At 49.0% G+C, this 12,499-nt stretch overlaps 1 protein-coding gene across 1 annotated transcript in view; it reads left to right on the top strand.

Annotated features, from left to right (window-relative positions):
• The window catches only part of LOC125621506 (uncharacterized), a 58,160-nt gene that overhangs the window by 27,288 nt on the left and 18,373 nt on the right, over nt 1–12,499 (top strand). The window contains exon 6 of the mRNA XM_048818355.2: nt 4,381–5,425. Coding sequence (XP_048674312.2) covers nt 4,381–5,425 — 1,045 coding nt within the window. The remainder of the gene's footprint in view (nt 1–4,380; nt 5,426–12,499) is intronic.

Below are 12,499 nucleotides of genomic sequence, written 5' to 3'. Positions count from 1 at the left end.
TCTAGAGATGGGAGATCAGGAGTTTCTGTTCTCCCTGTCTTATAACACAAGAACAAGGGACACACCACAAAGTTAAAAGGTGACAAATTCAAAACCAGTTAACAGGAAATACTTTTCACACTATATTTAATTAACCTAGGGAACTCATTGCCACAGGAAGTGGTTGAGGGCCACAGACTTAGCAAGATTTAAAAGGGATTGGACATTTCTATGGACAGCAAGACTATCCAGAGGTCCCCTAATCAACGACAACAAACATTTCTGAAGGGATATTGAACCCCCTAGTGTAGGGCGCGAGCCAATCTCTAGCTATTAGAGCCCAGCATGAGACCAATACTGAAGGTTGGGGGGGGGCAGGTTTTCACACATCTGCTACTGCAGGGCTCTTGCACCTTCCTGGAGCATCTGGTTCTGCCAGTGCCGGAGCCAGGCCACTGGTCTCCACGTGGCTCTGGGGTCTGGTCCAGCAGGACTATTCCTGTGGGCTCTCTGGTCAGGAAGGAGGGCGCAGGATTCTGGGCGGTCCCCCTGCGCTGAGTTTCTGTCCCTGGGGGAGCGCAGGGAGCCGGTGCCCCTAGAGTTTGTCGCTAGAGGTCTCTGGTTATTGCTAGGGGAGGGGAGGCGGCTCTCTCTGTATTTCTCCGCTCAGGATATCAGGGTTGAGCTTCCTGGGTCAGAGGCTGCTGCTGCTGCCTCCATTGTGAGCCTGGATTCCTTTCCAGGCTGAGCTACTGCTGCTCCCCAGCGGGGTCTGTGCGGGGAGAGCCCTTCCCTAGCGCCCCTCTGTGCCCAGCCGGGGGGACTTTCTCCGGGGGCTGGAACCAGCCCCGGGCTCTGCCGACACCAGCCCCTGAGCCGGAGCCTGCAGGTGACGGGAGACACCCGGGGGAAGGGCTGGGGCCGGGCAGGAAAGTGACTCTGCACCAACGGCCCCTCCTTTGCTCCCGGGGGTCTGAGCTGCTGCCCTCCCTCACCCCCAGTCTCTCCCCCCCCCCCCCCCGGTGCCTGGCGCAGGATTGAAGTGGTGCCAGGCGTCCTGCTACCCCCTGCCCTGGGGTGAATTTCATCCGGAGGCATTGGAGCTGCTGAGTTAATTACCAGCCACATTACTGCCAGTCTAGTACCGAATTGCGGCTCAGCTGTACTGGTCCCCGGTGTCCGCCCTCCCCGGCGCTCAGGGAGTGCTCAGTGCTTCTGAAAGGCGAGTTCTCAGTCTGGGTATTAACCCGAGCGCGTTTGGGAAAGGTTTGTTTGACAGTGTAATTTGCAGTTTTGTTCTGCTGTATAGTTGGAGGAGGGATGGGTTAAGACTCTGGAGGGCTCTCAGATGGGCTGGGTCCAGCTCTGTCCGAGGTTCGCCGTACTACCATGGCACTTCACTTACACCAAGAGTTTTGGAGGTGACTAGTGATTTTTGAGTACCCAGCTTGCGACCCCACAAAAGGGCCTGATTTTCAGGAGGTGGGTGCTCAGCACTGTATGAAAATCAGGCCCCTTAAAGGGGTCTCAAGTTGGCCACCCAAAGTCATTCATCACCTTAGAAATTACTGGCCTTACATTTCTCTGTGCCTCAGTTTCTCCATCTGTAAAACAGAGACAATAACATTTCCCTACCTCAGCGGGAGTGGCAGTCTACATTGGGGCGCTCACATTCTTTGCTGATAGGTGCTGTAGAGGTACTTAGATAGAGGGGGCCATCACAAAGGTAACTGCATTGTGCAGTTCATAACTGGTTACTTACAGGGGTCAGGTAGTATTGTCTCTTCTCTCTGATTGGACGATTCATGCATCTAACCTACACCACATCAATTTCATCTCGTAGCATTGGCCATAATATTCTGCTGGAATCTGCTGGGTGCTGTACACACACAGAGAAATACATGGTCCCTGCTTTGAAAAGCCTTATCATCCAATCAAAAAATTGAAGCAACACCATGTGACTTGTGTGCTCTAAGAGGTAAGCATTTTTTAATTATTATTTTTATCAAAGTAACCAAAATTGGTATGACTTGCACGGACATTACTCACTATTCAAAACAATCCATGGGTCCAGAGCTACTCACTGAAGAACACGCATAATTAGCTACAGTATATAAGGGCTATCTGTGCTCTTGCTTTAAGGCATAAATCAACCTCTGACTGCCTGGGCTTAGTGAGACTGTATTTGTATGTGCAGGTTATTCTGTAATTGCCCAAGACTGGATTCCTCACACCTTCCTCCGAACTATCTGGTACTCGACACTGACATGATCCTGGTCTGAGGTGAGGTAGTTGGGAGATGGGGATACTGCTCCAGAGGGACCACTAGTCTGAACTGGTGCAGCACAAAGGGTGGTATACCATTCTAGATGGGCCCATTGGTCCGATCTGCAGTGTGCTCCTAATTCTGAAGAACAAGCAGGTTTGAGAATTTTTGTGCCTGTCCAAGGACAATTTGTGAACATAAAAACTGGGAAAATACACTGTTCTGTTCAGGTTCGTGGATTGCGCCCATCAGTGTGGTATCCAAGCCCTGTGAAATGAGAAACTGTAAATGACTTGCTCAGCTCAAACAGATAGGTTTAATTGGTCCTGCCTCTGCCTAATCCCTGCGCTGTTGTGGGAGTGTGCTGTCCTGCGGACAGTGTCAGAGGAATCCCCCAAAGCGCTCCTTTGATTCAGACTCCCTTATTCGGGGGAGAAGGGGTGTTAAAAATTTCTTGGAGATTTTCTATCTTGTGCTGGATGCTGGGAAAACCATAGGAAATGCTAAAACAAATTATTATAATTTGTTTTTACATTTCCCATTCATCTCTCTCAGATTCCTGTCCTCCAGTTCTGGGTAGAGGGGCCAGACTAGTGGAGGGCTGTGGACTGGGAATAGACTGTGTTCAGCTTATTGATGTTAAGGCAGAAAGGACCACTGTGTTCATCTAGTCCAGTGATCACTAACTGGTCGATCGCGATTGACTGGTCGATCCTAGAGGATCTCCCAGTTGATTGTGACCTCTAGTGTTGTAGTGGGCTGTCGCTAAGGCAGGCTCCCTGCCTGCCCCGGCTGCCTGCCGTGGCCCCGGGGGCAGGGATCTCCCTCCACACGCTGATCCTGCCTGCAAGCACCACCCCCGCAGCTCCCATTGGCTGGGAACAGGGAGCTGTGGCCAATGGGAGCTGCATGCCCCCCCGGGGCTGCAGGGGCGCATTGGGCCCTTGTGGGAGCGGCGTGGGGCCAGGGTAGGCAGGGAGCCTGACTTAGTGGCCGCCATGCTGCACCACCAACCAGGAGTGACCAGTGCTGCTCAGTGGGAGGCTGCACCCCCAGCCCTGACCCACCTCCCAGAGCCAGCACCCCGTACCCCCTCCTTCACCCCAACACTTTGCCCCAGCCCAGAGCCCCCTCCTGCACCCAAACTCCCTCCCAGAGCTTGCACCCTTCACCCCCTCCTGCACCCCAACCCCCTGCCCCAGGCTCAGCCCAGAGCCCACACCCCCTCCCGAACCCCTAACCCAGCCCAGTGAAAGTGAGTGAGGGTGGGGGAAAGGGAGCGACGGAGAGAGCGGAGGATGGAGTGAGTGGGGCAGGGCTTTGGGGAAGGGATGGGGCCTTGGGGAAGGGGCAGGTTAGATCCCGGGTTGCCCTTAGAGTCAAAAAGTGATCTTGGGCATAAAAAGGTTGGAGACCACTGATCTAGTCTGACCTCCTGCACCATGCAGGCCAGGGACCCTCCCCGGTAATCAAGCTCAGTGACTCGTGGTTGAACCACAGCAGGAATTTTTGAAAGCGACACTCATTCTTGATTTAAGTTTCCAGCATGGACGACTCCCTGTGTGACCCTGGGCATCGGTGTCTCTGTTCCCACCTGTACTGTGGGGGCAGTGGCAGGGGCCTGCCTCACGGGGTTATGTGAGGGGAAATACATTAAAGAGTATGAGGTGCTGAGATACTGCAGTGATGCGGGCCATATAAATACCTAGCTAAACAGCCGGAGGCAACACAAACCAGTGGCGTGGGGGCTGATCCCTTTGCCTCTGTTCCCCCCCCCCACCCCTTTTGTCTTGTCTATTTAGATGAAGCTTTTGGGGACAGGGACTCTCTCTCGCTGTGTGTCTGTGGAGTACCTGGCACAATGGGGCCCTGATCTCAGCGAAAATCTCTAGGCCCTGCTGGGATATGAATTATTTTTATTAAGCAGGGGTTTATTACACAGGGCCTCAGGACCAACCAAGAGTGGGCCCCATCATGCTGGGTGCTGTACGAACACAAAGTAGTAGACAGTCCCTGCCCTGAAGTAATGGCCCATGCCTGGGCTCTCTCTCTCTGTTCCAGCAGATGACAGCGCTGTGAGGGAGCACAAGGAAGAGAATATTTCTCCGCTGGCCCCAGGGGTTGAGTGCAAGTAGCCACCCGAAATGTCACCCAAAAAGTCCAAAGGGAATGTGGCCAAGACCCTGGAGAAGAAGAAGCCCAAGAACAAGCGTAAGTTGGAGAAGCCAAAGCGCAGCCCCCCAGAGGAGGAGACCCTGGTCTACCAGCCACTGCCCAAGGGTGACAGGCCCAACCTGTGCTCCGAGTGTGGGAAGAGCTTCCTGCACAGCTCGGATCTGGTGAACCACCAGCGCATCCACACGGGTGACAAGCCTTTCATCTGCACTGACTGTGGCAAGAGCTTCCGGCAGAGCTCCACACTCATCACCCACCAGCGCATCCACACCGGTGAGACCCCCTACGAGTGCAGCTACTGTGGGAAGAGCTTCCGCGTCAGCTCCAACTTTGTGCGGCACCAGCGCATCCACACGGGTGAGAAGCCCTACAAGTGCCCCATCTGCGGGAAGAGCTTCACAGACAAGTCGACTCTGACCCAGCACCAGCGCACCCACACTGGCGAGAAGCCATACAAATGTGCTGACTGTGGGAAGAGCTTCAGCCGCAGCTCACACCGCAAGCGGCACCTGCGGAACCCGCCCGCCAAAGGCCGGGGCAAGTGCTCCCACCGGAGCGGGGAAGCCACCGTGGCCAAGGCCAAGGAGATCAAGGTCAAGAAGAGGACGCCGACCATCGAGATTCCCAACACGTGCGCTGAGTGCTGGCAGAGCTTCAGCCAGAACTCGGACCTGGTCAAACACATGCGGATCCACACGGGAGAGAAACCCTTCAAATGCACCCACTGTGGGAAGCGCTTCAGCGTCAGCTCCAACCTGACCCGGCACCAGCGCATCCACACCGGGGAGAAACCCTACAAGTGCCCCGATTGCGGGAAGAGCTTCACTGACAAATCCACCCTGACCCAGCACCAGCGCATCCACACGGGCGAGAAGCCCTACATCTGCATCTACTGTGGGAAGAGCTTCAGCCGCAGCTCCCACCACAAGAGACACGAGAGAACCCACTCTGGCGAGAATCCTGACACCTTCCTGCCCTTGTGGCACTACCCCAGCCAGAACTTCTAGAGTTGCCGACCCCTCTGGCAGGGCCCCAGAGACAGGGGTGGGGTGGGGAGGGCTGTATGATTGGCTGGGTTATGGGGACAGGGGAGGGAGCGGACTGGCTTGCTTGTCGGGGTACAGCTGGCTCGTAGGAGAACTAATTGTTCAGGACCCTGGGGACATGGAAATTTGGTGGCTTAAGAAAGAGGTGTGTGTGTGCGCATCTGTGACTGTGTGTTTTGTGTATGTGCTTCATGTGTGCTTTATAGAATCATAACAATGTAGAGTTGGAAGGGATCTCAAGAGGCCATCTAGTCTATCTCCCTTTGCCGAGGCCTAGACCATCCCTGACAGGTGTTTGTCTGACCTCTTCTTTAAAACTTCCAGTGACGGGAACTCCACAGTCTCTTAATAACCTGTTCCAGTGCTAAACTAGCCTTATAGTTGCAAAGTTTTTCCTAATATCGGACCTAAATCTCCATTGCTGCAAACAGCCTATTCTTATCCCACCTGCAGAGGGAATGGAGAACAATGGATGGCCTTCCTCTTTAAAACAGTCATTAACATATCTGAAGACTTATCAGGTTCCCCCTTGGTCCTCTGATCTCTGGGTTAAACATGCCCAGTTCTTGCAACCTATCTTCACAGGCCAAGTTTTCTAAGCCTCTTACCACTTTTGTTGCTCTCCTCTCAACTCTCTCCAATTTGATCACCTCCTTTTCAAAGTGTGGTACCCAAAACTGGACACAGTATTCCAGCTGAGGCCTCACCAGTGCCGAATAGAGAAGGACAAACACCTCCTCTGTCTTTGGTATGATCCTTCTATTAATACATCCCAGAGTGAAATTTCCTTTTTTTTCAACTGCATCACGTTGACTCTTATTCAATTTGTGATCCAGCCTGAGCTCCAGATCTTTTCTTGCTGTACGGTTGCCTAGACGGTTATTCCTCATTTTGTCTTTGTGCATTTCATTTTTTTCTTCCGAAGTGTAGTTCTTTGCACTTGTTTTTATTGAGTTTCATCTTATTGATTTTGGACCAATTCTCAAATTTGTCAAGGTCATTTGAAGTCTAATTCTGTCCTCCGTAGTGCTTGCAACCCCTCCCAGCTTGGTGTCATCCATAGATTTTATAAGTCATCATGCAAGTCATTAACAGAAACATTAAATAGTACTGGGCTGAGGACAGACCTGTGGGACCCCACTTGATACATATTCCTAGTCTGATATCAAATTATTGATAACTACTCTTTGAATACGTCTTTAACCAGTTGTGCACTCATTTTGTAGTAATTTCATCTAGACCCCATTTTCCTAGTTTGCTTATGAGAATGTCATGTGGCAATGCATCAAAAGCTTTGCTAGTCAAGATTTATTATGTCTACTTTCTCCCCCCAGCCACTAGGCCAGTAACCCTATCAAAAAGGGAAATTAAGTTGGTTTGGCATGATTTGTTGTTGACAAATCCATGCTGGCTGTCACTTATCATCCTATTATCCTCTAGGTGCTTACAAATTGTTTGTTTAATAATTTGTTCCATATCTTTCTGGATATTGAAGTTAGGCTGATTAGTCTTTCCCCCCTTTTTAAAGATAAGTGCTATGTTCACCCTTCTCCAGTCTTCTGGGACCGCACCCATACTCCGTGAGTTCTCAAAGATAATTCTAACAGTTCAGAGATTGCTTCAGCTTGTTCCTTAAATTACTTCAGCTATTTCCTTAAGTACCCTAGGGTGAATTTGACCAGACCCTGGCAACTTGAATACTTCATCTATCTTATCTAAATGTTCTTTAACCCATTTTCCCCTATTCTGGCTCATGTTCCTTCCCCCTTGTAAATATTAACAGTGTTAATCACCTGGTCACAGTCCACCATTTTAAGGAAGACTGAAGCAAAAATGGCATTAAACACTTCAGCCTTTTATGTGTCATCCATTATTGCTCTTTTTTCCCATTGAATACTGGACCTGCCCTTTCTACCTTCTTACTCTTCTAATGTATTTACAGAACTTCTTCTTATTGCCCTTTATGTCTCTTGCTAGGTGTAACTCATTTTGTGTCTTAGTCTTTCTGATTTTGTCCCTACATGCTTATGCTATTCTTTTGTACTAATCTGTAGCAATTTGTCCTTGTTTCTACTTTTTGTACCATTCCTTTTTGATTTTCAGGTTATTAAATAACTCCTGATGCAGCTATGTTGGTATCTTACTATTCTACCTAGAGGTTGCTGTTGAGTCTTTAATATTGTCTCTTTTAGAAATTGCCTCTATAACTCCTTTTTCCCTTAGATTTCCTTCCAGTGGGACCTTACCTATCAATTCTCTGAGTTATTGAAATTTGCTTTTTTTGAAGTGCATTGTCTGTGTTCTGTAGCTCTCACTCCTTCGTGCCCCTAGAATCATAAAATATGTCATGTTCACTTTCACACAAGTTGCCTTCCACCTTCAGATTCTAACCAGTTCCTCCCTGAACATAAAAACATAAGAATGGCCATATGAGGTCAGGCCAATGGTCCATCTAGCCTAGTATTTTGTCTTCTGTCAGTGGCCTGTGCCAGATGCTTCAGAGGGAATGAACAGGGCAGTTTTCAAGGGATCCACCCCCGTCATCCAGCCACAGCATCTAGCAGTTACTTTTAGGGGCACCCAGAGCATGGGGTTTCCATCCCTGCCCATCTTGGCTAATAGCCATTGATGGACCTATCTTCCATGAACTTATCTAGTTCTTTATTGAACCCAGTTATAGTTCTGGCCTTCACAACATCGTCTGGAAAAGAGTTCTTCACACAATGCACACGGAGCATGTTGAAGTACTTCCTTATGTTGTTTTCAACCTGTTGCCTATTAATTTCATTGGGTGACCCCTGGTTCTTGTGTTATGTGAACAAGTAAAAAATACTTCCCTATTCATTTTCTCTACACCAGTCATCATTTTATTTATATCTATCACATCTCCCCTCAGTTGTCTCTTTTCCAAGCTGCACTATCCCAGTCTTTTTAATCTCTCCTCGGATGGAAGCTGTTCCATTCCCCTAATCATTTTTGTTGCCCTTCTCTGTAATTTTTTCAATAATCTTTTTTGAGATGGGGTGATCTGAACTGCACAGGGTATTGAAGGTGCGGGCATACCATGGATTTATATAGTGGCATTATGATATTTTCTGTCTTATCTATCCCTTTCCTGATGGTTCCTAACATTCTGTTAGCTTTTAAAGCTCCTTCCCATTGCCTGAGCTATGAACAGAGGCTTTGGTGTCTGTGAGACTCAGACCTTTTGTTTTAACGCCTGTATGATATGAGTTCCAGGGTCTCAGCCCTGTCTCTAGCAGCTCAGGTATTTACATCAAAAAAACACCACCAGCATCAAGATCAGAACTAGCTGGTCCCCTGGGGACAGTGTCATCTGGGAGGTGAAGTCTTTTATGGGGAAGAAACTGAACTTCTGTCTTCTTCCTGGAACCGATTCCTGCAGACCAGGAGAGAAGAGAGAGAGAGAGCGTGTGTGTGTGTGTGTGTGTGTGTGTGTGTGTGTGTGTGTGTGTGTGTGTGTGAGAGAGAGAGAGAGAGAGAAAGAGAATGAGTGGTTGTGTGTGTGTACGTGTATGCATGTGTGAGTGGTTTGTGTGTGTATATGCATGCGTGTGTGCATATACATGTGTATGTGCAGTGCACGTGTGTGAACGAGTGTGAGTTGTGTGTCTGCTTGGGAGTGTGCAGGTGTGTGGATGAGAGCGAGAGAGCATGCAGGGGTGTGTGTGTGTGTGTGTGTGTGCACGCACAGTTTGGACTGCACTGCCAGTGCTGTGCATCACACAGGACTCTGCTGAGCCTGGCTCCTCTCCCCAGCACTGATCCCCGTCTCTCTCTCATACAGTTGGTTGGATCCGACACGGATCCAGCAGATCCCCATGGGCTGATACATTTAGAAAAGGGGGGTTGTCGCTCCTGCTTTCCTGTGTAAATAGCCCCTCCCCCCAGTTAATGTCACTGTCTCTCTGTGCTGGCCCCCCCCAGCTCATCCGTGACACACAGGACATGGATTGTCATTAACAAAACCTTTGAACCAAACATCACCCCCAGCTCAGTTTGTCTTGGTGTCAGAGCTGAGCTGATGAGAGGCAAGAGCCAGGGGCTGGCGATTCCCTGGTTCTGCAGCTGGAGGCAAAGTGCCCAGGGGTGGGTTACATTCCCTTCAGTCCATCCATTGTTACCCTGCTCCCCACATCACAACCAGCCCGTTAATTGACATCTCTGCCCCAGAATGGAGAGCTGGGTGCTGCCGTGGTTCTGCTCCCCTGGTTCCGACTACCTGGGCCTCAGTCTCCAGAGTTTGTTCCTCCCCTGGAGCTTGGGTCAGTTCAGGGGACTCACAGCTGCACCAGCAGAGTCCTGGAGCCCAAGGGGTGTGTGGGATGCTGCTCAGAGGTAGAGCAACTTCTCCCAGGGAGGCTGGGTGCATGGACCCTCCCCGGCTGGGCTGCATGTCTCCTCCTTGGCAGTGTCTCCAGAGCAGAGGGACAAAGACAAATCAAGGCTTCCCTGACATCATGCAGCCTTAGAGGCCTGGGCATGTCCTAGCCAGACTCTGGCCCTGACTTTTGACTGGGCATTTGTAGCCCCTTTGGGAGCATTTGCTTTTCTTCATAAGAAACCTGCAGTGATGCAAGATGAGTGGTGGCAGCTGCCCAATCAGACAGTACCTGTGATGCTCCCTCTCTGGGCTTGCCCAGCACATCTCTGTTGGCCTAGGCTAGGAGCAGCTACAGCAGAGCTCCTTTCAGCCTAAGCAGATCCACCGACACATGGCAGGGCCAGTCTGAGGAGGGCAGAGCTGCAGGGAGTCCATTTGCTGAGACTGTGTGGCGCCTAGAACCTCAGCATGCAGGAAGGGGCGCTATGCATCTGGAGCTCACATGACCCTGGTGAGCAGCACTCTTGGAAGGATTGGCACTATCAGCTTCTGTCCCCCGAAAACGCCTGCAGCATTTCCAGGTGGATACAGGGCTCTCCTTTGTGTCCTGTCCAAAGTGCTGGGCTTCGTGGCTGTGCAGCGTTTAGCAGAACTGCTGGCCAGCAGTGCGGGAAGGAGGCTGATACTTCACAGAACTGGCTGAAAGCAGCGGTTCTGCAGAGTTAGCTGTTTTCTCTGTGAGCAAATTCTCTGCCACCGGGTGACAATTTCTAAGAAAATGTTTATTATTTGAAATGGTTAGAGTAGTTTTTATGAACATATTTGAAATTGGGATTGTTCCCAAAATGTAGAAGTTTTCCATCGGTTATTCAGTAGTTGTGATTTCCTGCTTTGAGCTGTGCCATTTGTCTGTCTGGATCATCTATCTATCTATGGCCCTTGTCACCATAGTGTATGAGTACCTCCACAGTGTTTCAATATAGAGGTATGGAATATCCCATGGTACAGATTTTGCTCCCTGATTGGCAGACTGACTTGACTTTTATAAACTGCTTCCATCCACCATTCATTTTCTTTCATTGCAAAACAAATTTTGTTCGTTCCTCGAACAAATCTCAGCTAAAGGCTTCTGGCCATGAACACTGGTTTGGGCAAAGCTCTATTTGGAGAACTGTTCACAAATAACAGGGCATGAACAAAACAATTTGAGAGCTGGTCTTCAAAGTTCGAGGAACTGTTCGCCTGGTTTTTACACTACTCAGTCTGCTTTAGTCTAATTAAAGGTGCTATTCATTATTTTGGGTCAAAATAAAATACACAGGTGAAGTATAGTTGAATGCACTGGAAAGGCACATGTGTCTAATGAAACTCTGCCTGTATTGCAACAAAACTCCAGCTTGTGGGGGCTGCAAGAGCTACTGAGCTGAAGACATCAGAACAGTAATTGTCAGACTGGCTCTTACACATGGTCCCTCCAGCTCAGTCTCCCATCTCCAACAGTGGCCAGAACCAGACACTTAACAGGAAGGTGCCAGAAACTGTGCAGTGGGCAGTTATGGAATAGCCTGCCCATAGGAGAGGTTTTCTCTGGGAGCCAGCGGAGTTCACATCACTGTCTGCAGAAGCATCTTCTCGGTGCAGACTTCTTTGGCTCTCTCTCATGGCGAGTGATAATGAAACTGCTTATAAGGAAATCAAGCTGTGGAAAATACGGTTTTGTTAGAAGTAGGTTCCTCTCACCGAGAGAGAGAGAGAGAGAGAGTGCAGAACATACAATGCAGTGGTGTGAGATACATGTCGTGGCTGGGCTTTCCAAAGGGGCACTGTTTTAGGGTGACTGATACAAAAGGGGAAGGAATACAGCCGAGCAGAGACAGAACACATTCTGCATTTCAGTAGGCAGACAAATTGCTTTGGTAAAAGTTATATCAATTTTCTTTTTTCATCAGTTCAACCCATTTGCCCCATCTTCCCTTGGAGAGTTCACGGATAATCTCACACGGATAGTGAGACTCTCCATGGCTCTTCTGATCATTCCTCTTTCCGCAGACACCATTTTGTTCTGCACCCCTTGGCAGCAGTGACAAGAATCTTAAACAGGGTCCTGCCTTTGTGTCATTTCAGTAACCCTGAACCTTTCCTTGACACCAGAGTGTTCAAGATTTTGGGAATGTGTTTCTGAAATAACTTGTGCATCAATTCTCCAACATCGGACCAGAAGCTTTTTGACTTGAGGCGATCCCAGATGATACAGAGACACTCCCCTACATTCTGGTGTCCCCTCCAGCATTTGGATCAGAACTCTGTCTCTGTTTTGTTTTGTATTGTTTTGTGTGAAAATATCATTTCTACAAAAGGAGAAGCATGCTCTATTTCTAGTAGCACAGCATTATAGCCTTCCAATTATCTAGGGAAATTTGCTAGGTCATTTCCTTTCCCCAAACTAATCTTCCATTATCATGTTCCTGTAACTATGTAGAAACTAGTTCAGACAATGTCGCTATTTGATTTTGTTTTCATTTAACCAGAGATCTGATTATCTTGTAATTTCCTTATATGGATTTTCTACTGGGGAGAAATCTACTTTTATCAGTCTCCAGTTCTTATGTTTTTGTAAATAATATCTTAATTGTAACACAAAAGACCGGTCTTTTGACTTATATTGCTCTTAAAAACAGTCTTTTAAAC

This window comes from Caretta caretta, chromosome 14 (assembly GCF_965140235.1).
Source record: "Caretta caretta isolate rCarCar2 chromosome 14, rCarCar1.hap1, whole genome shotgun sequence".
Classification (NCBI taxonomy): Eukaryota; Metazoa; Chordata; order Testudines; family Cheloniidae; genus Caretta; species Caretta caretta.
Note: the sequence above shows the minus strand (reverse complement) of the source record. Positions and strands in the feature narration are given on the sequence as shown.